This window comes from Geotrypetes seraphini, chromosome 6 (genome assembly GCF_902459505.1).
Source record: "Geotrypetes seraphini chromosome 6, aGeoSer1.1, whole genome shotgun sequence".
In the NCBI taxonomy this organism is placed as follows: domain Eukaryota; kingdom Metazoa; phylum Chordata; class Amphibia; order Gymnophiona; family Dermophiidae; genus Geotrypetes; species Geotrypetes seraphini.
This window is the reverse complement of record NC_047089.1, coordinates 7,280,860-7,306,809: the sequence shown is the minus strand read 5'-3', so window position 1 is coordinate 7,306,809 and position 25,950 is coordinate 7,280,860. Positions and strand designations below refer to the sequence as shown.

Here is a 25,950-nt window from a genome sequence, read left to right as displayed (position 1 = left end):
CAGATGTGGAGACATTTTTCTAAGTATGGCGAGGATCTCCATAATGACTTCTTGAAATTGTTATTTATACACGTAGGCTATAAGGACATGTAAACGGGGCTATTTACACACAGAAATGGCCTTTATCTCTCTGTTTCGCAGCTCTAATCCCAGCTCTGCCAGATTCTCAGGGTGACACTGGGCAGGTCACTTTTCCTTCCAGGATAAAGCTGAAAGGAAAGTTTCGGGCTTTCCTAGTCATCAAGGGTACAATCCTAAAATGCTATCATTAGTAGAGACCCCCGTTTGCAATTTCTACCCAAAGAGTTTGCACCAGTGATTAAGGCAATACGACATAGGTGGTTTGGCTTTGATTCTCACCAGCTCACAAATTACCTGTACGGATTTGTTTTGTCTGGAGGAGATTTTTTTCAGGCAATAGAACTAGCATAATGTCTGATCCCCAATGTAAACAGGATTTGCTTTTTCATTTGATATTCACTTTATATGTTAGAAAACCATCGAAGCAACTCACAATATAACAACCAAGTCAATTCATTACTGCAAAAATACATAATAAAGCCCCTAGTCCTAGGTCCAACAGAATTCATTACAGCTCTGTCTTTTTTTGTTCTTCCTCACTTTCAAATGCCAAATCTTAAGTCTTTTATGAACGCACAATGATTTAGGCTCTTCACCCGCTTCCAGTGGAATCAGATCCTACAAAGCTGGTCCCAACTCATAAAAACAATTTGTCATTCTTTTCAGTGGACCAGACAATGTTGTCATTTATCATTTATTTAATTTTATATAAAACCCTTTTTTAAGGCTAAATCCAAAGCGGTTTACAATAAAATTTTTCATATAGTTTATTGAGATAAATGAATTGTGGTTTTTCTCTCAACAAAGCAGGATTGAATTAAGCACAAGGGTGAGTGACGTAATCCAACGGTACCAGGACAGATCGGCAGGAAATTCTCCCAGAACTCGGAAATGAATGAAAGGTTCTAAGCATGCAGCGGTCCCCTCAGCTCCTCAATTACGGTTTTCCCACTTAGCCACAAAGATGTGAGGGAAAAAAAAACTGTCTTGTATTCTGTTTGGTCAACGTCTTTTTGTGAGGTTTCTTTATAATTCTTTTTCTGTCCCCCCTGTAGTTTAGAGGTCCTGGCACTTTGTTATTGTTCAAATTTGAGGATACTGACTACCAGCAACAAAAAAGAAATCCAACCAAATCTGCAGTGAAATCACCAAAACAGAAAAGCCAAACAACAACTGCAGACGATGTACAAGATGCAGGCAAAATTTATTGTACCAAAGTTAAAATGCAGTAATATAAAACCTTTTTAGAAACATAGAACATGACGGCAGAAAAGGGCCACGGCCCATCTAGTCTGCCCACCCTAATGGCCCACCCCCTGACTACCTCCATGAAGAGATCCCACATGCCAATCCCATCTTTTCTTAAAATCTGGCACGCTGCTGGGCTCAATTACCTGTTGTGGAAGATTATTCCAGCGATCAACCACCCTTTCGGTGAAGAAATATTTTCTGGTGTCGCCATGAAATTTCCCACCAAGGGACCCGACACGGTCTATGTTTCGGACAACACACCTTCGTCAAGGGGTCCATGGTAAATAAGGTATAAAGTATAAAGCAAAAAAAGTGCCTGTGTGTTTGATCCGCCAAGAGTCGCTGCCAAAAGTGGCGGATCAAACACACCGTGTCGGGTCCCTTGGTTGGTAAAAAGGTTTTATATTACTGCATTTTAACTTTGGTACCATAAATTTTGCTAGGATACTGACTACACCATAGATGCTGGATTCAAGTATCAATGGTTATAAATGGCCGCCTTTGCCGAAACACAGTTGTGCTGAATCTTGTGACACCTGATACTGACCAGTCTTTGGGGGTTTTAATTATTCTTTATAATAAATTGATGTGACCTTGACATCTTAAGACTCCTCCCTATTTTTGGACCTCGCTTTCTCTCCACTGTGATAATGTTGACTAAGTCAGACTTCTGGCCATGTTCAAAATGTAGCTAGAAAATCCAGAATTTTGATACGCCTACCAAATACCTCTTGTCCTGAACACAATTAAAAAGATTAAGAGGAAAATTCTATAAAAGGCACCAAATAGTTAGTATATTGGGCACCTATCTTCTTAGGCATTCTTCTACATAAGTAGGGGTGTTTAGGGGTGGAGAAGGCCTTAGGCGCCATGAAATGTGATTCTCTAAAGTGGTACACTGTCGAAAGCGCGCAGGACATTGGTACGCCGACAATCCCGCCCCGACATTTGCACGCAGAACAAATGCGCGCTGCTGCTTCCACCGGTTTGAGGCCTTCCCACCTACCCCCACTACACTTACAACTCCTCGCACTCCCATGGGGGGGGATTGGGGGAAAAATCCCCCCCCGCAAGTACACTGAAAACTCCCGTTCTTCTTCCTGTTTTCGCTCTTCGGGAGTTTTCAGTGGAGTGGGGGGGTTTCCAAACACACACAGCAAGGAGCTGTAAGAGTGGGTTCCCCCCCACACACACACACCCTCAGAGAGCAAAGGGGAAGGCCTGAAAGCAGCAGAAACAGCAACGCGCATGTGTCCTGCACGCATATGTTGGGGCGGGATTGTCGGTGCGCCAACGTCCAGTGCGTTTTTGACGGGTCACTCTCTAAAGTACTTAAGCGCCCATAATGTAGCCTTTTAAAACCCTGTAGGCACCTAAGTCATAGTTCGGCATTATTCTGTAATGGGTGCTAAGTGCGGTTGACGTGAAATAGGTGCCTATCTTTTTAGGCACCCAATTACAGAATCTGTCCCTAAGTCTTGTGCTCAAATAGCACAGAGAGCATGCAGAAACCATTTCAGTCAACACAGAGCGCATTTGGACATTTGAAAAGAAGTTGCTCATCGAAAAATCTCACATAAAGGCTTCCTCTGAGCAGAAACCAGCTGCTCCAATGCAGTCCGATGTTCCATTGAGAAGCCTAAGAGACCAAGGTCACAGCACAGATACTTCTTGAGTGCCTGCAGATGTCTGAGCAGAAATTCCTTGCATCAGTTTTTTTCTAAATCTAAGATAATTCATCTCGCACAAGTCATAGAAAATGGCAAAATGCCATAGAATCTGTTTTGTCTAAGGAGAGGAATCGAGGTTTCTGCTCAAGATATTTTCTCATTCCAAGAAAAATACAAAACATTTACACCCTACACTCAAGTTTCAGGGACTTCAGTTGTTACTGGCTTTAAGAGACATTCTGAATGATCATCATTCCCTCGATTCTACTCAAAGGAAACTGGATGGGATCTTAAAGATGCATATATGCCTATTCCAATCCATCCATCTTGCAAGAAGGTTTTCCCTTCAATCCAATTATTTCAAGTAATTAAAATAATTAAGAATTAAAAGTAGAGAGTCAGCTGGGAAGCAAGAATGTTTTCAAAGTGTCTCATTGAAGCACCTTCACAGTCAAGGCCACTGTGTCTTTCTGTACATGAATGATTGGTTTCTGGTTGCATTCATAAGGTTTAATTCTTCTACAGAAGACAATTCCACTTCTTCAATCTCTGGGTTTCCTCATCAACCTCCAGAAGCCACCTTTCCTCGAACCAAACCATTTCATTTTTTTGAAGCTGTCTTGGACACTTCAAGCCAGGGCTTTTCTTTCAGATGACAGAATTCAAATAAAGCCTAGTAAACCCACTGGCATCTCCTATACACTTCAGCTATCAACAGGCATCTATAACTCGGAATTCTAAAGCCAACCTTGAACTCTGAGGTGAAGTCTCATCAGATTAGAGTAACATCATCGACAGTAGGCTCTTCTCAAGTCTTTGTCATTAACTACCATCTGGAAGGCAGATACCCAGTCCTCTTCAGTCCAGGAAAGGGCGTTTGATCAAGCAGTGCTGGTCCATCTGTCCTTATCATCTCATGACGTTTGCACTTGACCACGCAGGTTGCAATTTATTGCTGAGCAATGCTATGCATGGGAGTCGTTACTTGCGTGCTTAACTCAATCCTGCTTGCCGACGGAAAAAGCAATGTTGCTCACACGTAACACTTGTTTTCTGTAGACAGCAGGACTGATAAGGCACACAATCCCTTCAGCCTCCTTGAGAGTTCTCTGCACTGAGCTTTGAAAGCAACTAAGAAGCTGAGGAGAGCCACATAAGCTCAGGACTGTTCTCCTGGTGTCGTCAGAGGCCATCACTCACGCACGTGCTTCACCAGTCCTGCTGTCTACAGAAAACACCTGTTACAACATTGCATCCACAAAGTTTTTACCTAATCAGTTTCCATGGTAAAATGCTTTCATCCCCATGAAAACAGCTTTCATCATTGCCCTCCAAATTTCAAGAACAAAACAGTTTTTAGCCGTTCTCTCAGGGTTTCCACAGCTGACTTTGTGCTTGTTGCAGGTTTCCGGGTCTTGCTGCATCTTTGTCAGGTAGAAACCAATGTTTCAGCCACCAAGCCGTGGCTTTCTTCAGGGTAGCTCTGAAGTCTGCGGTGTGACTTTGGAAGTAGTGGGTTCACTGACCTGACAAAGACGTAGCGAGACCCGGAAACCTGCAACAAGCACAATGCCAGCTTTGGAAACCCTGAGAGAACATCTAACCCAGCTCCACGGGGAGAACATCTTCAAACCTACCAGAGACTTTTCCATTCTATGGAGTTTCACAACAAAACTCAACTTTCTGACCAACTGACTTTCCTGCCAAAATCCAAATTGGTGGACTGCCCCTGCTCCTAATCAGGTCAGTGAACCCACTATTTCCAAAGTCACACTGCAGCCTTCAGAGTTACCCTGAAGAAAGTCACAGCATGGTGGCTGAAATGTCGGTTTCTACCTGACAAAGAAGCAGTGAGACTCGGAAACCTGCAACAAGCAAGTTGTGTGGTAGAGGAAGGCTCTTTGGTAGAGCCATCTTAAAGAGGAGTTCGGTAGAGGGAGTAGACAGTTATCAAAGGCCACTTGTGTGGGTAATTTTAAGCAGCTTGAGTGTTCAGAACAGTGGTTCATGGACTCAAGCACATATAAAGCTGCCCCTTGGTTATATGCCCCCCACGCATATAACCAAGACTCCATCATGTTTGGCTGCATATATAGTTGGCACGGTGGAGACCTGACAACCAATATTTGAGCACGAGTGACTGGGGCTCACGCAATGTGGCTCTGGCCACCTTGTTGGTCAGACTAGACGGACTGTACGGGTCTTTATCTATCAATATTTATTGTGTTACTTCGTGTTACTATGAAACTAGTCATGCAGGAAAGACCGTGCCTACAGACACAGGTGTCCTAGGAGCAGAGCAGGGGTAAGGATCAGCGCTCATGCGAATATCTTAGAAAGTGCACTACCTTGGCGCCGATTCTGACTCACACAAAGTTACTCTTGCAATGCAGTGAGGGAACCTTAAGCGAAGTGATTTTATAAAGGTAAACAGGCACATAGGTTGCCCTTAAAGAGCAGCCGCAACACACATGAATCTACTGTCTATGTCTAGCACAGGCTAGTCACAAGTTCAAGTTCAAGTTTATTTGTTCTTAATGAATCGCCTATTTTAAATTACTAGGCGATGTACAATATCACAAAAAATACAAATAAAACATTGGTGTCAACATATAAACTAACTTTTGTTATGCGATAAAAATTATCATACATAAATACATACATATAAAAAAAAAAAATATTAGTTATGGGTGAAAACATACAAGAGTGGTGAGGACAAATAGGGGGGAAATTACAATGTTTAAACAGGAAAGAGAGAGAAACATAAAAGGGAAGAACACGTAGGAGGGAAGTCTAAGTTTTTCAGTTAAAAAACTTTTGTTAAAATATTTAAGAATCGTAAGCATCTTTAAAGAAAAATGTTTTTAGTGTTTTTTTAAATACGGCTAAATCTTTTAATTCTCTAATATATTGAAGTAAGAGATTCCATGACTGAGGGGCCATAATTGAAAACATGTCGTGTCGTCTGATACCTATAACTTTCAACGAGGGAACCGAAAGAAGGTTAGAGGAGGTTGAGCGGAGAGATCGTGTAGTGTTGTAGGGAATTGATAAATTGAGGTTCATTATTATTTATGGCTTTAAAAACTAAGAGTAACAATTTAAAAGTAATGCGGTGGCTTACCGGGAGCCAGTGAGATTTAATTAACAGGGGAGTGACATGATCATATTTTTTTGCATTGTAAATTAATTTCACAGCAGTATTCGGTATTAATTGCAGTCTTCTTTTTTCTTTTTGTGTGATATTAATAAGGAGAGAGTTACAGTAGTCTATTCTGGAGATTATTAAGGAATGGATTAGAATATTAATAGATTCAGGTTGTAGGAATTTGGAAAGTGAACGAATTAAACGTAATTTATAAAAGCACGTTTTAACAGTGTTACAAATATGGTCATGATAAGTAAGTTTATCATCTATCGAAACGCCTAAAATTTTTATAGAAGTAACCGATTCTAATACAGTATTATTGATGGTAATTGGAGAAATTAATTTTGTGTCTCTTTTCCAGGAGAAGAGCATTGTTTTTGTTTTATTGAGATTTAAAGCCAATTTGTTTGTGAAAAGCCAATTTTTTATTGAGACAAGTTTATTATTGATACATGTAATATCATCCAAGTTTCCAGGATCTAAAGGATGAATAAGTTGTATGTCATCGGCGTATGCAAAAGTTGTAAAACCTAGAGATTGAGTTAAGTTTAGAAGTGGAGAAAGGAATATATTGAAAAGAAGGGGAGAAAGTATTGAACCTTGTGGGATGCCGTAATTTGAAGAATAGGTTTTGGAAGTGTTATCGTTAAAGCTGATGACAGAAGAGCGATTTGAAAGAAAAGAAGAGAACCAAGCCAAAACTTGGTCTTTAATACCAATTGAATCTAGACGCTCTAATAGTAGATCATGGTCTATGGTATCGAAGGAGGCAGTTAGATCCAGGGAGACTAAAATTACCGATTTATGGTGATCGAGAAAGTAGTGAATGTTATTGGTCAAACCTATCATGGAATATTCTGTACTGTGGAACTTACGAAATCCAGTTTGGTGTGGGTGAAGGACGTTGGTTGTTTCGATGAAATCTGAGAGTTGTTCAAATACCAGTCTCTCAGTAAGTTTTGCCATGAAAGGAATGTTTGCAATAGGGCGATAGTTGGAAATTTCATCTGGAGTAACTTTAGAATCTTTCAAAATTGGAAAAGTTATGGATTTTTTCCATTTCTGGGGAAGAGAGGCCGTAAGTAAACTGTTTTGTATTAGGGATAGGATGAAAGGTCCCAAACACGAAAAAAAATTTTTGAAATAGAATGGCGGTATTATTTCATCACGGGTGCCCTTTAGATTCATTTTACGTAAACTGAGTTCAATATCATTTATTGTGGGGATTTTGAATTTGGAGCATTTGGATGTCGGAATAGATAAAGCATTATTGTTATCCAAAGGTTGAAAGGAGGTGGCTGGTTGAAATGTATTTCGAACAAGAGTTAGTTTAGTGGAAAAATAATCTGCGATTTCTTGAGCTGAAAGAGAACATTTTTGAGTAGTATTATTTCTTGTTAAGGGGGAAACTGACTTCACTAAAGAGTATAAAGCTGATGGATTTTTTGCTTCAATAATTTTTTTATTATAGTAATTATTTTTGGCTTGATTAATTTTTTGTTTGTAAAATGATGCGTGTACTTTGTATAGTTGTAGGTTTCTGATAGATTTATCTTTTCTCCATTTTCTTTCCAGTGATCTCTGCTGTTGTTTCAAAAGCGAAAGTTCTTTGTTACACCAAGGGTGAAGTAATTTGCGATATGAAATAGTTTTAGATAGTAGAGGAGCTTTAGTATCAACAAGATCTTTTAGTGTGGAGTCCCAAATTTGTAATTGTACATCGAAGGAAGAAGAATGGAACGTTGTACTAATAGAATTAAAGATGGTGGTTACGTCGTTCAATTCAATTTTAGAGAAGTCTCTATATGAAATTATTTTAGGAGTTTTAGGTAAAAGAACCAAAATAATTTGTTGAAATGTAAAGTTACATGATATAAGATAGTGGTCAGACCAGGGTATTGGATGAATTAGAGGCTCAGAATATTTAAAAGATGAGATTTTGGGTACAAGTATCATATCAAGAGTGTGCTTGGCAGTGTGAGTTGGTTGGTGAATGATTGTAGATAAGTTAATGGAGTTAATAAAGGTAAGCATGTCCTTTGTAATTGAATTTGTTTGATCTTCAAAATGACTATAGGAGGAGGAGCGTAAAGTAAAAGAAGGTCCAGTTTGAAGTAGGAGTTTATTTTAACATGTAAAAATTCGATAGGGACATTACCTACTGATTGATCGCAAGACTCAATCTGTAATTTGGGGGGCAAATGAATTGGGATATTATTATTGATTGAAAGCATATTAGCCTTTAAAATGCTAAGATTAAAGATGATTACTGATTCTGAATTTAAAATGTTAGATAAAAGTAGTAAACCAAGTAAGAAAATAGTGCAGAATAAGGGAATAAAAAATGTGGCACCCTCAGTTTGCGCACGAAGGAGCGCACTAAGGAGCATGAACTGCTCCTTTGGCGTGCTCCTTCGGCGTGCGCCGCAGAGAGTTTGGGAGGCTTTAACATGGGCTGACCTGTTGGGGGTGGAGTCCGGCGTGCCGCTGCTGTGCAGCGGCAAAGGCAAGGAGGAACAACGGGATTAATTTTATACAGAGTTTTCTGCATGTAAAGCCTGCATTACATAGAGAAAAGCTACCTACATGGAACGTTTGCACCGACGTTCACGAGATCTTCACGGAGGTGTTCCCAGGACAGAGCAGAGACAGAATTGCAATAGACGTGCATGGTATAAATTTCTGGGACTGGATCTCAGGACCTGATTCTAGTAAGAATGCGCATTGGCTTCCGGTATCTCATAGAATAACTTATAAATTATGCTTACTTACTTTCAAATCCTTACTCTATAAAACTCCTGCATTTATTTTCAAATTATTAATTCCTTACTCCTCGAATAGAATATTACGGTCAAACAAACAACATCTATTGACGATTCCTTCTCTCAAGATCATCAATACTAGACGACAATTTATTTTTTCCGTTACGGCCCCTCAAGTCTGGAACTCTCTTCCTATCTATTTGAGAGAAGAACACAACCTCGATAAATTCAAGACTAATTTAAAAACATTTCTTTTTAAAGATGCTTTTGATTGATAGTTTCCCATCTTGGATTTAGTTATTGAGTTGATTTTGATTATGGAATTTTACATCCCCTACCTTGTGTTTTTTCCCTGACTATTCTATTTTTAATATTTTGTAGTTCAATTCCCTTTTTCCCCTTTTTCTTGTCTGTAAAGTTTGTTAATAGTCCTGTTTGATTTTAAATTTATGTTAAGTCTTGTTTTACTCCTTAATACTGTAATTTTAATGTTTATTATTTATGTTCATCGCTTTGAAGTATGATTAAGCGATTAATCAAAAACACTAATAAACTTGATAAACTTGATAATGGCGCCATAAGTCAGGTGATAGAAGGCGCCCTACCACCCCCTAACCTATTTCAATTGGTGTCAATCGGCCCCTAACAGCACCTAAAGTCATTGTAAGCGTGGTTTATACCAGAAATGACCTTAGGCACCTCTGTAGACGTGATTCTTGTGAAATATAGGCACTGGTATCGTAGGCATGCAAAACCCGGGCCTATATTTCACCCGGGTCTAATGTTAGACGTAAGCCACAATTCTCTTAATGGTGCCTATGTGTGACTGACATGCAGCCAGCACCATTTTTGGAGGTGCCGGATGATGGCGCTGTTACTAAAATCAGGCCCTTGTATCAGTGGCATAGCGAGGGTGGATGGCGTTCCCCCCCCTCTTCTCCCTCCCACCGTGCGCACGCGCCACCTCCTTTCCCCAATACCTCTTTAATTTCCCTGGTGCGAGTGGCTTCTTCAACGTGCTGCTTGTGCCAGCCTCAGCTCTCCCTCTGATGTCACTTCCTGGTCCTGTAACCAGGAAGTGATGTTAGAGGGAGAGCCAAGGCCGGCGCAAACAGCAGGCCAAGAGCTACAGGTTTAGGAGGTGGGAAGGGAAGGTGCAGTGGAAAGGAGCAGGGGGGCATAGAAGTGCCGGTGCCCCCACCAGGATACACCCAGGGTGGTCGCCACCCCCTTACTACTCCACCGCCTCAAATCTATTTTATACAGACACATGAGCTTAAAATAGGCTCTTTTTGGACTTCTTTCAAAGCCACCCACCCCACACACATACACAATCTGAAAATTGCTCTCTTATTGGGGCTAAAACCATACTTAGAGCTCTTTTAGTCAACTGAGAGAGGACATATAGGTGGAGAATCATTATCTGAGTAGGGTGGAGGACTGGGTTTCAGCAAAGGATCCCTCCCTGCTCTCTACAAGTGATTTTGCCACTTTTTGATACTTGGCTGAAAACTTGTTGGCCCCCTTCCAAGAAACAATCTGCCTCCAGACAAGAATTTAAATAGTGAAGGGTTTGGTGCTCTCCAAGTACATTCTTGGCTCTCCGACATGAGGAGCGGAGGAGCTGAAAACTCACATACATTGAATATAAGCACGTAGTGGAAAATGAGGTCCTCTACCACCCGGCCTGCCTTGTAGTCCTTGCCATCTGTCTGGAAGAGCGTCGGGCCAAAGACGATGGCCAGATTGTGTATGTTCATCTGGTTCATGTCCGAGAAGCACTGTACGCTGTGGAAAACAAGAGGAATCAGCTTCTGGAAACAGGTAGGGCTTAGTCCTAAGGCACCAGGATGTCCCAGAATCCCAGAACCAGCCCATTTATAGCTTTATCAGCTTCACATCCACCGGCCTTTCCATGAAGAAATATTTACAGGGTACTGCTTCTGAAGTTCATCCCCTCGGAGATTCATAGGAAGAACGCTCTACAAAGAGGTAACGACTCATTGGAACGAGCTGCCTCAGAGGGTGATTGAGGCCAGATAGAGTTCAAGAGAAAATGGGATATTCATGTGGGATCTCTAGGAGAGTAAGAATCAGGGAGTGGGTCATTGGTATGGGCAGACTCGATGGGCTATAGCCCTTTTCTGCCGTCAATTTCTATGTTTCTATGTTTCTATGACTCGGAAGCAAGAATGGAAAATATTTCTTCTCTGAAAGGTTGGTAGATGAATGAGACAGCATCATAATTAGAAGTAAAGACATCATAATTCATGAAAGCTTGGCATAAGCATAGAGGATGCCTAGTTGTGAAGAAGTGTTTTCTTACCCCACCATATATTTTTAAATGTTACTCGCTTAGTATGTAATAAGCGATTTATCAAATTCAATAAAACTTGAAACTTGAAGTGAATGCCATAGATCAATGAGGCTGAACCGCATTGTACCAGGAAGTAAACTGGACAGACTAAGTGAGCCTTATGGGCTTTCTCTACTGCTGGATTTCAAAAGCATCCGGTGATCATCTCACACCTAGGTACGTATATTTGGGTGGGGGGGGGAGTTAATTTAGGGCTAGTTGGCAGCTTAATTTTAGCAAGACCAACTCTCTGTTCAGCCAATATTTAGCTGTCTATAAGGGCCAGGGATGTCCCAAGTCTGGGGATGAAATTTTGACAGATTATAGCAAATATCGGTATAGGGACAGGTGAATGAATCTAGAGAATGACATGGTGACAAGAACTCCATTTCCCGTTCCATCTGCACGAGTTTTCTCACTGTCCCTGCCCCATTTGTCACTGTCCCTGCCCCATTCCTGTAAGCTCTGCCTTAACCACACAAGCCTTGAAAACTTTTGATGTTAAAGTGTTTGAGGCTTGTGATGACGAGGACGGAGCTTAGGCATTGGTGGACTGAGGCATTATGACATCACAATCTGAGCTCTAGAATGTTGCTACTTATGATGTTAAAGTGTTTGAGGCTTGTGCAGACGAGGACGGAGCTTAGGCATTGGTGGACTGAGGCATTATGACATCACAATCTGAGCTCTAGAATGTTGCTACTTATGATGTTAAAGTGTTTGAGGCTTGTGCAGACGAGGACGGAGCTTAGGCATTGGTGGAATGAGGCATTATGACATCACAATCTGAGCTCTAGAATGTTGTTACTTAAGATTTTAAAGTGTTTGAGGCTTGTGCAGATGAGGACGGAGCTTAGGCATTGGTGGACTGAGGCATTATGACATCACAATCTGAGCTCTAGAATGTTGCTACTTATGATGTTAAAGTGTTTGAGGCTTGTGCAGATGAGGACGGAGCTTAGGCATTGGTGGAATGAGGCATTATGACATCACAATCGGAGCTCTAGAATGTTGCTACTTAGGATTTTCAAGTGTTTGAGGCTTGTGCAGACGAGGACGGAGCTTAGGCATTGGTGGAATGAGGCATTATGACATCACAATCGGAGCTCTAGAATGTTGCTACTTAGGATTTTCAAGTGTTTGAGGCTTGTGCAGACGAGGACGGAGCTTAGGCATTGGTGGAATGAGGCATTATGACATCACAATCGGAGCTCTAGAATGTTGCTACTTGGGATTTGAAAGTGTTTGAGGCTTGTGCAGACGAGGACGGAGCTTAGGCATTGGTGGAATGAGGCATTATGACATCACAATCGGAGCTCTAGAATGTTGCTACTTGGGATTTGAAAGTGTTTGAGGCTTGTGCAGATGAGGACGGAGCTTAGGCATTGGTGGAATGAGGCATTATGACATCGCAATCTGAGTTCTAGAATGTTGCTACTTAGGAAGAGTCAATCGCCAACATCTCAAAGTTCAAAATTTACTCCACATGACTGTCATTCTTCTTGAAACATAATCCAATAAGATACCTGTTTCACAAACTACTTTTGCTCTGTCAAGGAAGATGGCGCTGGAACGTCACTGACATCTGTGGCTCCCGGTAACGTTCCAGTGTCGTCTTCCTTGATCAAGTTATTGCAAGTTAATAGCTCTGTGACGGAGTCTGTAGGACACTGCCACATCCCCTTCAGGATACTCCCTCACAACGTCAAAGTCCAAGGGGGAAGTGACATGGGAGGGGTGAAGCTCAGGGCCCAGCTAGGTTGAGAAAGCCAAGAGAGAAGCCACAACTAATCAGTGTTCCCGCTAAGCTGCGCTGGGGTGCGCTGGCGCACAAAATATTACCTCGCAGCGCACAAGTTTCTCGTCACAGCGCACACAGTGTAGAGCACAGTTCTTCAACCGCCGGTCCGCAAACAAAATCTTGCCGGTCCGCGAAGGATTCGGTCCCCGCCGCAACGAAAGGCCGGCGTCAGCTGACTTGCAACTTCCTGTTGCAGTCGCTGTGCCGGGACTCCTGCCTTCGCCGGGACTCCTGCCTTCCACCGCGTTTGCCTCCTGCCTTGTCTCCGCACCTCCAGACCAGCAGCGGCAGCTGTGTATGCTTTTAACTTCGGCACAGAGCTGCCCCTAATCAATAGTTTAGCGCGGTTTCATAAGGCAGCCTCGGGGCCTTTGCTAGGCCGGCCCACATCGCATCATCGAAGCGGGCCGGCTATCAAAGGCCCCGAGGCTGCCTCATGAAACCGCGCTAAACTATTGATTAGGGGCAGCTCTGTGCCGAAGTTAAAAGCATACAGAGCTGCCGCTGCTGGTCTGAACTCTTGGGCCGCTGAAGGAGGGCAAAAAGCAGCTGTCCTGGAGGTTTCCCTTCCTCTCGCCTTTACAGGTTCCTTTTTTCCACCTTTTTTTTTCTCCTTCAAACTGCAACGGGCCCCAGCATCGACATCAATCAAGTAAGTTCCACTGTCAATCAAGCGGTTCTGCTCGGCCAAAGCTTCCCCTGTGACATGAGCCACCCTCAGGGGAAAGAAAGTGACCCACAAAGGTGAGGGGAAGGGGGGCAGATGATGGAAGTTGGGGGGGGGGAGAGAGAGAGAGAGAGAGAAGGGGCAGATGATGGAATGGAGGAGATGAGAGAGAGAGAGAAGGGGACAGATGATGGAAGTGAGAAGAAGGGAGAGAGAGCAGAAGGCAGATGGATGTCAGTTGAGAAGGGAGAGCAGATGCTGAATGGAAGTGGGGAAAGAACACATACTGGATGGAAGGAGGAGATAAATAAAGGGGGAAGAAAATAGTAAGATAATGGAGGGGTGAGGGAAAGGGGTGACAAGCTGTGTGTAGACACAGTGAAAAGAGGGAAACGGGACTAAATAGTAAGAAAGAATTTAATTTAGATGGAGGCAGAAAATAGAGAAGGAAGACCAGAGAAGAAAAGGGAAGAGAGAGCAGAGAATGATCAGATCTGAGTGGAGGAAATGAGAAGAGAGATATGCTAAAAACCACAGGGGGGAGGGAAGGATAGAGATGCCAGACCATGAGGGGAACAGAAGGAAGATGATGGATGCTAGACCAAATTGGGGGGTGGGGGGGGGGGCAGGAGGAGAGATGGCAGGGAAAGACAGACAGTGAATGGAAGGGGCAGATGCTGGACTGAAGAGACAGAGAAGGTTATCATGCTGCTGTACCGGGCCATGGTACGCCCTCACCTGGAGTACTGCGTCCAGCACTGGTACTTTAAGAAGGACACGGTACTACTCGAAAGGATCCAGAGAAGAGCAACTAAAATGGTTAAGGGGCTGGAGGAGTTGCCGTACAGCGAAAGATTAGAGAAACTGGGCCTCTTCTCCCTTGAGCAGAGGAGATTGAGAGGGGACATGATAGAAACATTCAAGGTACTGAAGGGAATAGACTTAGTAGCTAAGGCAGGGAGAACGAGAGGGCACTCTCTAAAGTTGAAAGGGGATAGATTCCATACAAACGTAAGGAAGTTCTGTGGTAGAAAGCAACATATTTATTTGGCTCATAACTTGCTGGCGCCCGATATTTTTAGCTCACAGTGAAAAAAGTTTGCTCACAACACCCGCCCGCTTAGAGGGAACACTGGTTACCAGACGTCTGGATTAACCCGGACTTGCCCTCTTTTTAGAGGACTTGTCCAGGCGTCTGGACCTTTTCAAAACCCGTCACTGTGTCCGTGTTTTGAAAAGCTTCCAACTCGGGACTGCGCCTGGAGGGCATCTGCGCATGCATGGATGCAACATGGTGATGTCACGTGCATAAGTGTGACATCATCGCGTCATACCTGTTCATACGCAGATGTCCTCCCAACGAGCCTCCGAGCATGAGAACAGGTTGAGAGGGCGGGACTGGGATGGAACAGGATGTGATGCGAGTTGGGCGGAACTGGGCGGGCCTGGGGGAGGGGCCATGGGTCCAGATTTTACAATAGTAAAATCTGGTAACCCTAAGTCAAAACCCCAATCACATCTTATTCCCACCAGCTGTGTGTGAATTGCAACCAGGACAGGCAGGCCCAGTCCACTGGGGCCCTTGAAGAACGAAACGCTTGATCCGTCCAAGGCTGGTTGGTGAATATTGTTAACTGGAGACCAGCACATGCCATGGCCTGCAGTTTTGTCTCAGGTATGAAATGTGGTAGTGAACAAAACCTGGTAGTGGGGTGAAGGAAAGGAAGATACCAAAAGTTCCCTTACATTTGGTCCTCAGCTTTCCCCTTCAACACTAGGACACGAGGGTGAGGGCCTACTTACCAGTACAGGTGGTTTATCAACGCCTTCAGTGTGGCCCTGTTCACTGGTGGGAACTCATTCAGGAGAAGTTGGTACCGCACAATCTTCTCATGCTCATCTTCGATAGCTGTTAAAAAGAAGGAGTCGCCAGTCAATCATGGCTTGTGAAACAGATGCGTCAAGTAGACCAACCTACTCTTCATAACCCCACTTTATTACAACCTGTTTTTAATCAGTCTCGGGTTTCCATTTGGAGACCTGGGCAATGGTTACATTGAGAATTAGTGCAAAAACACTGAAAGTCACATCAGACAAAGGTCCCGAGGCCCATCCTGACAGCCCATTTATTCTCTCTGTTGCCATACTAGGCCGAGAGGATAGTAAGCCTCTGGCCTCCTGCTCAGCTGGAGCACAGTGGAAGATTCAGGACGAAAGAGGTCCAGATTAAGAGGAGGAAGGAAAGGGCTTTTTTGTTTGTTTCTAATGGAAGATGCTGGTAATCAGCATCACTTTACATTTGTCTTATCAAACATTAGTAGTTATTCATTTAAAAAACCAAGGCCTCAGACACACCTCCTCCACCTTCGATAATAACTTATATCCGGCAGGAATATAGGTGTATGATTCTCCTCATTGGCCTCAATTCATTTAACTTATTTTCAAGGGTCCCGCGGCAAAAAGGGGGCATCCGTGGAAACTCAGGGGCGGGAAACTGCACAGGGACACCAGGAAATTCTTTTTCACTGAAAGGGTGGTTGATCGCTGGAATAGTCTTCCACTTCAGGTGATTGAGGCCAGCAGCGTGCCTGATTTTAAGGCCAAATGGGATAGACACGTGGGATCTATTCACAGAGAAAGGTAGGGGAGGTTCATTGGGGTGGGCAGACTAGATGGGCCGTGGCCCTTATCTGCCGTCTATTTCTATGTTTCGTTAATAATTTAATCTTTTTTTTTTTTAGAAGTATTTTATAAATAGTTAATAGTTGTGAATTAATCTTCTGATGAATTTCATACTTAACTTAAATTCATCATGTTTCAACGCAGCTGGGAGTTAATGATCCGACATGTTTCGCATAAAATTTGCTTTATCAAGGATTCCCCCATGCCGCTAACGTCATCCGACTCACTCAAATCTTTCAATAAGGTGGAGGAGGTGTGTCCGAGGCCTTGCTTCTTTAAATGAATAACTGCTAAGGATTGAGAAGGCAAATGTAAAGTGTGCGTTTGTTTGAACTGCAGTCGTTGCTTGGGTAAGATAGCTTTGAGTTTGACCTGGACTGGGTTTGCGTAATGTGGGAAGCAGCATCAGGCATTCTTTTTTAATATCAGACGGTGAGACGGGACAGGATCCTCTCTGTCCCCACCCGTCCCCGTCAGGATCCTCTCCGTCCCCACCCATCCCCGCAAGGAATTACCTAAAAAGCAGCAATTACTTCTGACAGGATCATCAATTCCAGTTTCTTTTGTGTTTGCGCTGCTGTTTTCCTTGTGGAATCTCTTTGGAGAAACCCTTTTTTTGTTTTCTGTTCAGGTAATTAACTTATAAACCCCCTCTTTTACTAAGGCTGACGTGTCCTCTGCTTCCAAAGCCTTCCATTCCCGTGGGAGTCCCGTTGGCTAGATGGGGGTCCCCGTGGGAGTCCCGTGGGCCAGAGGGGGATCCCTGAGGGAGTCCTGTGGGTTAGGGGGTATTCCCGCGGGAACCCCGCGGGACCCGCGGGATTCCCGCGATCCCCGTTCCCGTGCAGACCTCTAGACGGGACATGGGATCAGCTGTTGAGTGAAGAAGGAGCTGACTGCTTACAGCAATGGACTGAGAACCACAAAAGCCAGGGTTCAAAACCTGTGGATGCTTTTTGTGGTCTGGTATAAGAAAACTCACCCTCCAGTGCTTCATGTATAGCTCAGATTGTAAGCCCTCTGAGGCAGGGAAATGTGCATGCTTGGTTGTAAATCACCTTCAAGTTTTATTTAAAATTTGATAAATCGCTTAATCGAGCTTCTAAGTGATAAACATAAATAAAATTTACAACATTCAAAGCTTAGACTTGGAAAAGGAGCCTAATAAAATCCAGACCCACGGTCTTTTTATTTTAATATTGGTGTGGAAAGGCATAAGCAGCGGAATGCTTTTTTGTTGGGGGGAAGCCCAAAGGCTCCGCCCTAGGCCTAGCAGTATCCTGTGGCACGACTTCTCTCTCCAGATCTTGACACCCCCCCCCTCCACACCTACCTTCCCCGATCGCTGTAATTTTAAATCTTCCAGCAGCCCCCGCTCAGCATCAACGAGGAGGCCTACCTCGGAAGTCTTCATTCTGCAGCGATGCTGTGTGGCGGCTTCCGGAAGATTTAAAATTACAGCGGCACCAAGAGGAGGTGGGTGGGGGGAGTAGAGCCATAAATGACTTTGACCGCCAATTTTGGCCTTGTTGCCTCCCTCGTTCCGACGCCTATGCAGAATGGAATAAGGAAGGGGCATCGGCTGGAGAAAAGGCGAGATCACCTTGGAGATTTTAGTTAATTGGGGATCGGGGAATTGGGGGATCGCCTGCAGCACATGTTTTTTTACACATCAGATGGCTGGAAGGAGGCAGAGAGGCTGCTGGTCTGGTCAGTCTTGTTCCAAAGTTATAATAATAATAATAATAATAATTTTATTCTTATATACCGCCATACCCAGCGAGTTCTAGGCGGTTTACATTAAATTAGATTAGGATCCGTATAGACTTGTAGATTTACAACAAATTTATAGGATTTACAACAACTGTAGCCAAAACTTGGCAGATGAAAAGGGAAATTTACAACAAGTTTAGCCAACTTCGTAGATGAAGAGGGCAGAATTACAACAAATTAATCGGATTTACATCGGATTTGGTCAGACTTGGTGGATGAGGAAGGAAGTGGGAAGGAGAAGCAGGGGGAGATAGGAGCTATCGTGTAGGAGAAGAGTCGGGTAGGGGGCCTTGAGATTATCTGAAGGGTCAGTTAAGGGTCTTGTTTGCTGAAAAGGTGGGTTTTGAGTGATTTTCTGAAGTCGAGGTAGGTGGGGCCCTCGAGTATCATTTGGGCTAGCCATGGGTTCATCTTGGCTGCTTGGAAGGCGAGGGTTTTATCAAGGAATCTTTTGAGTTGACAAAGCTTTGGCGAAGGGTATGCGAACAGCTGAATTCTGCGGGATTTCTTGTTGGTGCAGTGAAGATTTAAGTGGGGAGTGATGTATCTTGGCGAAAGACCATTTATCGATTTGTAGCATATGCATGCGAATTTGAAAAGAACTCTGGATTTGAATTGCAGCCAGTGAAGTTGGTTGTAGTATGGGGAGATGTGTTCCCATTTCTTCAGGCCATAGATGAGGCGAATGGCGGTGTTTTGGATCGTTTTTAGTCTCCTGGTGGTTTTCTTTGTGGCGCTCAGATAGATAATGTTGCAGTAGTCCAGAATGCTGAGAATGGAGGATTGTACTAGTAGGCGGAAGGAGGTGTCATTGAAGAATTTTTTATGGTACGAAGTTTCCAAAGTACCATGAAACATTTCCTGACAATGAGGTCTGTGTTGTTTTCTAAGGATAGGTTTTTGTCTAGGATGACTCCCAGTATTTTTAAGGTGGGTTCTAGGGGGAAGGTCATTCCTTTCAGATGAATTGTGGTGTTTTTGATTTTTTTCCTTGGGGGTGGCTAGAAAAAATTTTGTTTTGTCCGGGTTTAGTTTCAGCCTGAACGATAACATCCAACGTTCAATCTGGTTGAAAATGTTAGTAATGTAGTCAAGTAATTCTGGTGTGAAATTGGTAAGGGCCATGGCGATGGCCATGGCCATGGCGATATACAGAGATTTACTGAATATGAAAACCTGGTTCCAAGCATATGCTCCTAAATGGACTTTATTTAAAAGTGTCAAAGTTCCAAAGGTCCACAATAAAAGCCTTAAAGGACCTAGGGATAGAGGACCCAACACGGTCCGCGTTTCGACAAAAAGTCTTCTTCAGGGGTCCCTGGGGGTCCTATAAAGGTGAGTACGTGGGAAACAATTGTGTGGTGAGCCGGAAGTGAGACACTGCTTGCATTTTTTTGTTTGTTTTCTCTGGATTTTCTTCTTTGTGGATATTTTGGGGTCAATTCCTTTTGTTTTTTCCAAGCATATGCCCCAACCCAACCCTCTTTTGTTCAGGTATATTTTGTAAGATTGTTCTGCAAATGAAATATACTTATTGTTGATGTACTTTGTAACCCGTTCTGGGCTCCTTTGGGAGGACGGACTAAATAATTGAGCAAATAAATAATGGCAGATTTTAAAAATGCAAGCCACAAATAACCAGAATGAGGAGTCCAAAATAAGAAGAACATAAGAAGATGCCACCACTGGGTCAGACCAGAGGTCCATCGCGCCCAGCGGTCCGCTCCCGCGGCGGCCCATCAGGTCTGTGACCTGTGAAGTGGTTCCTGACCATTTCTGTAACCTACCTCTACATCTATCTGTAACCCTCAATCCCCTCATCCTTTAGGAACCTATCTAAACCTTCCTTGAAACCCTGTAGTGTGCTCTGGCCTATCACAACCTCTGGAAGCGCGTTCCATGTGTCCACCACCCTCTGGGTAAAAAAGAACTTCCTCGCATTTGTTCTAAACCTGTCCCCTCTCAATTTCTCCGAGTGACCCCCTTGTACTTGTGGTTCCCCACAGTCTGAAGAATCTGTCCCTGTCCACCCTCTCTATGCTCCTCAGGATTTTGAAGGTTTCTATCATGTCTCCTCTAAGTCTCCGCTTTTCCAGGGAGAGGTCACTTTATCAAAAACACTATATGAACAATGAAAGAGCAAAAATCCAGACGAATGGATGTACTAAGGACCCAACACAGACCATGTTTTGGCAGCCTATACCTTCATCAGGAGTCCGTATATCCCTCTCCTGCGTTATATAAAATCGTAGAAATTTGGATTAAAAGCAGGTTGATAGTCACAATAGTGCATTAGTCTCCTGTGACAATGCTGAAAGCTTCCACAATCCACAATGCTGTGTTTTTGCGCTCTCTGGGGAAATTATACGGGGTGGTATTTCAACCCAGTCTCAGGGCTCCCTTCTAAAGTTGCAGCAGGCCTGGCGAGGTCTCCCCTTCAATTTCAGGTCAGCTCACCGGGATAAGGCCAGGGCTGTATAGGAGTCTCACTTCTAATGACAAGGGGTGGACATCTGCTGGCAGAGTGGCTGCCCCTAGGCAGTTGACTACTGTCCTATTAAGAACTCCAACCCTGGATACTTAACAATGAATATCAGAAATCTGTTTAAATGCTGCTCCTTCCTCTTACATGTTGCATTCAGCCAGTCTGGGTAGAGTTCTGTGAAAATGCCCTCTCCGATATCTCGGAAGAACCTCTTAAGAGTGTTGGCAACATCATCGACCTGGTGTTCCCCTTCTTTCAGGCGGATACTGCGGGCGTCCTTCCGCAGGGCCTCCAGGAGGTTGGTCGTCTTGGAGTTCTGACCACTCTTCCTGTAAATGCCCTCTGAAGTGAGACCTGCAAAGGAAAGCCACACAAGGTCAGCAGCTGTGACCTCCATGAGAGGAGCACCTTTCAGCTCAAAATCCTAAAGGAGCTCAGGACATCTGATCCTCTGCTGAACCTCTATCATGGCTGAAGTTAGGGAGTCAGATGGAGAATCTCCCCGTCACCCCTACGATCACAACAAAATTAATCCCACAGCCCAATGCAAGTTAAAGCTATCAAGGTCAGCAATGTTAAGGGGTCAGGAGGTCACTTTGTTAAGACAGGTCACATGGAGCATCGGATGGCAGCAATTAACATAACATAAGACATAACATAGGCAATGCCTCTGCTGGGTCAGACCCGAGATCCATCGTGCCCAGCAGTCCACTCACGCGGCGGCCCAACAGGTCCAGGACCTGAGCAGTAATCCTCTATTTATACCCTTCTATTCCCTTTTCCAGCAGGAAAATGTCCAATCCTCTCTTAAATCCCAATACCGTATTCTGCCCTATAACGTCCTCTGGAAGCGCATTCCAAGTGTCCACCACACGTTGGGTAAAGAAGAACTTCCTGGCATTCGTTTTGAATCTGTCCCCTTCCAACTTTTCCGAATGCCCTCTTGTTCTTTTATTTTTTGAAAGTTTGAAGAATCTGTCCCTCTCTACTCTCTCTCTGCCCCTCATGATCTTATAAGAGGGGATATGATAGAGACTTATAAGATCATGAGGGGCATAGAGAGAGAAGAGAGGGACAGATTCTTCAAACTTTCAAAAAATAAAAGAACAAGAGGGAAAAGTTGAAAGGGGACAGATTCAAAACAAATGCCAGGAAGTTCTTCTTTACCCAACGTGTGGTGGACACCTGGAATGCGCTTCCATAGTGATCAAAAGGTCACTATGTAATGATAAGTCACAGAAGGTGTCAGATACGTAGAAAAAGACAGCGATTAGTAAGACTCTAGATTAGAAATTCACTTCAGTCGCTACTCCATAGTCAAGGTTATCTTAATCAAGGCCAATGGCCACCTCTCAAGATGGGAGGCCTCCTTAAAGATGCCTGTCAGATATGCTTTTTTTGCATTTTTCACTCTTCATCCAGTAATTAGGGATCAGAACCCCAATGGCTTGTCAACCCCATGGCCCAGTCCCTTTGGTCTATTGGCCCCGTTGATACGACAGAGGCTTACCACACTGTGTAATGTAATCAATGCATCTGTCTATAAGAACAGGTATGTCTGATTCCGTCAGCTGCTGTCCGGACAAGGTGTCACCAGAAGTGCCTGCTGCCTTCTGGATAGCGCTGATCCAGCCGGAGAAGTCCAGTTTCCTCTCTCCTTGGATATAAAGCGTCCTAGACGAGGAGGTGACAGAGGGAGTGCAAAAGGAAGAAATATGTTAACCAGGAGGTTCTGGAAAGGGAAATTTGGACTAAACTGTTAATTTCTTTTCTTTAAGTCCTGCCAGATCAGTCCAAATGAGTAGTTTCTGGACTGGTCTTGTATGGACAATAAGGACACAAAGCTCTCAGATATAATGGAGAAATTAGGTCATTTGGGGCCCCAATATAAAACATTTTTACATAGCTCTTCTAATCGTATCTATGGATAAAAACGTGTCATGCATAGTTTCCCAAAAGGGCAAAGGGATTGGGACTCGTATATTGCCTTTTTGTACTTTTACAACCATACTCACAGTGGTTTACTTCAAACATTTCTGCTGTCTGTCCTGGTGGGCTCACAATCAACCAGAGTCACAAGGAGCAGTGCAGGCTTTGAACCCACAACCTCAGGGTGCTGAGGCTGTAGCCACTACGCCAAACTCTCCTCATTTAAAGAGTGACTTGGTCAGCATCCCATGACACTCAGAAAGAGCTTCCAGGTGCTGGTGTCATCAGTAACGATCACATCAACCTTCAGGGTCAATCTACGGTTTGTGAGATCATAAGCATGCCAGTGTACACTGCTTTGAACACTCGTGCTCCTTCCTTTCCACACCCTGTAAGGCAGTGGTCTTCATTAATTTTTAAGCTGGGGCCACTTTGGATTCTAATGAGCTGAAGGACAACTACCAAATATCTTCCCATGCAGGGACATGACACTTCTGACCAGTGTGTGCCAATGACCACCATCCCCACCAGAGATATCTTCAAGGTTGTGAGCATTTCCAAATGCCTTCTATTTATGTCTTGTCCTTCAAGCATGTGTTTCTTTCCACCCACCCACTTTCCCCTTTCTGTCCTGAGCCTGGGTAGAAAGGCAAAATAGAATTTAAAAAAAAAAAAAAAAATAGACCTAGATAGAGGAGGCAACTGCAATTCTTCTGTCCTCCTCCAAACTCACCATCTGTTCCTCTGATCCCTTTTTTGTTTTTTCTCATTTTCTCATAGATTTTTCCTCCCTCCAGTCTTCAATTTCCCCTTTTCAACATCTACTTTCCATCTCCCGTTCTACAGTTCTCTCATCCCCCCCCCCCATCTTTCACTTCTCTTCTACCTTTTATTGCCCTCTTTCATTCATTCCCATGGTTCTCATTGCCACCGATTGCACTCATCTCTCTATCAGCCCTTATCTTCCTTCCATGTCACTCATTCTCTCCCATCTACCCAGCCTCCCACTTCCTCTCTTTCTTACCTCCTTGTTCCTTTTAACTCCCAACCTCTCCCTAACCCCTCCAGGTCTTTCATACCAACTCATCATCCCTTTCATCTATTCTTCATATAGCCAATCTAACTCATCCCTAACTCATACACCCACCCAATCACTTATTTCCCACTATCATCCCAACTTGAGTTCCCACTTTCCTATGCTACCTAAATCCACCCAGGCTCTGAGTCCCTCATGCTTTTCCCAAACCCCAACAAATCCTGCTGTTCTCTCCCCCAATCTCTATGTCCTCACCTCAGTACCTCTTCTCCCACCATCTCCATGATTTCATTTGCCACCATCCATTCCCCCTGCCTCTCCTCATTTCCCAAGATCTTCCTATGGTCCTTGTCTTCCCCCATCTACTTCACCTCTTTCTCCAGCATCCATTCCCTGTCTCTGCCCTTTTTGCATTAACCATTCCCTCTGCTTCTTCACCTTCTCAAATCTTGTTTCAGAAAAGGAGCTCCCATGAGGGGATGCAGACATATAGCTGGTACTGGAGGCATGTGGACTTCACCTTTCATAGACACCCGTCTACGTTTTAACAATAGCATCTCACCCCATGAGCAAACTTCATAAGCACATATGCTATACGTCACCTTATATCGTCATTCACTTTATTTTTAATTTTAAAATTCATGCATTTAGCAGTGCCCTCTTAACAAATTCACCCACGCTCAGTAGCGCATGTCTACGCTTCACACTTCACTTCACCGATTGTCTGTTCTTTAGAACATTTATATTTATATATATATGTAAATTTTTTTTTCTGAAATTAACATCTTAGGATCCCTGAGGAAGGCATGAGTCCTTCAATGACAAATGTGGACAGTGTTTTCAATAAGGATTTATTGAATAAAAGAAGGCCCAAGAACATTGTGTTTGGAATTGCTCTTCTTTTCCTGTGGAAATTTGGGTCTTCTCTGTTTGTTGCGACCGGAGGCATGTGAAACATACATGAGCTTCTAGAGGAGATGGGATCATCCTTAAACAGATCAAACTATCCACCTCAAAACCTATTTATAATCTGGGAACCGTTCCAAGGAACAAAAAAGATGGTCACACATACCTTCTTCTCTCCACCAACACAAGAACATCATTGTCACCTTGAAGGGCTGTGGGTGGAAAGAACAGAGATTCTGTTAGAGAAAGTCTATACAGAAATTAAACAGAGAAATCAGGCTTAGGTTTAGACACATAGGCAACCGCCTAGGGTTCCAAGTTTTAACAAGGCACTAAGGCCCAAATTCTCTAACCGGCGCCTAATCTTAATAATAATAATAATAATAACTTTATTCTTCTATACCGCCACAATCTTGCGACTTCTAGGTGGTTTATAATCAAGAGAGCTGGACATTCAGCGAAATACAATAAGCAGATATTCAGAGGAAACACAGAGAGCAGAGACCTTAAGAGGCAATAGTATAGAAATACAATTTGCTGAGCAAAAATGTAAGATGTACATTTTAGTAGGTAATGTCCGACAGGACCTGTTGGGACCTATTTTGGAGGCGCCTCTCTAAAGCAGCTAAGCTCAACCCATGGCTTGCACAAATGATACTCGAGGCCCCCACTTACCTTGGCTTCAGAAAATCACTCAAAACCTACCTATTCGGCAAACAAGACCCCTAACAACCCCCCCCCCCCCCGCTTACATTACTACTCACCCCCACGCCCTCCCCCCCCCGCTCTTCTCCTCCCCCAAATTGCTTCCCTCTCCCTATTTTCCCACCGCCCGCCATCCCCTGTCAAGTTTGGTTAACACTTGTTTATATCCGATAAACTACTTATATCTGATAAATTGTCTATATCTGATAAACTGCTGTAAATCTGCGTGTGAACGCAGATACTACTGTAATTGATGTAAACCGCCTAGAACTCTCTGGGTATGGCGGTGTATAAGAATAAAATTATTATTATTATTATTATTAAATTGGTTAAGAAGCTCAATTAAGCTTTTTAAGAATAATAATTGAAATATTGAAACTTAGGTGCCTATCAAGAAAGAGCGATTCTGCAGCAAGGCGGCTCTAAAAATTTAGGTGGCCTTCCAAAAAAAAAAAAAAAATAGGCGCTATGCACGTTAGGCGTGGGCGTGGCTACGTGGTAGGTGCCATGTTGCAGAATCGCTGCTCTTAAGCGTGCTTAAGCGCTTACATAGGCGCCTCACTTTCAGTTGTACCTAGCGCTGGCCTATGTATTGGGCACCTCCAAAATAGGTGCTGCTCAGCGTGATTCATTAAACAGCACCCAAGTTTACTTAAATCGCGCTAAGCAGTGGCTATTTTGGCGCCTAACTTTTGGGC

General features: G+C 43.6%; 1 protein-coding gene across 6 annotated transcripts in view; it reads right to left on the bottom strand.

The window, feature by feature from the left end:
* ARAP1 (ArfGAP with RhoGAP domain, ankyrin repeat and PH domain 1) overlaps window positions 1-25,950 on the bottom strand; it is a 331,554-nt gene that overhangs the window by 47,014 nt on the left and 258,590 nt on the right. For all 6 annotated transcript variants that reach the window (XM_033947923.1, XM_033947925.1, XM_033947924.1 and 3 more), the window contains 5 exons: window positions 24,714-24,759; window positions 22,187-22,350; window positions 20,821-21,030; window positions 15,540-15,645; window positions 10,553-10,700 (listed from right to left, as the gene is read on the bottom strand). In XM_033947923.1, coding sequence (XP_033803814.1) covers window positions 10,553-10,700; window positions 15,540-15,645; window positions 20,821-21,030; window positions 22,187-22,350; window positions 24,714-24,759 — 674 coding nt within the window. The remainder of the gene's footprint in view (window positions 1-10,552; window positions 10,701-15,539; window positions 15,646-20,820; window positions 21,031-22,186; window positions 22,351-24,713; window positions 24,760-25,950) is intronic.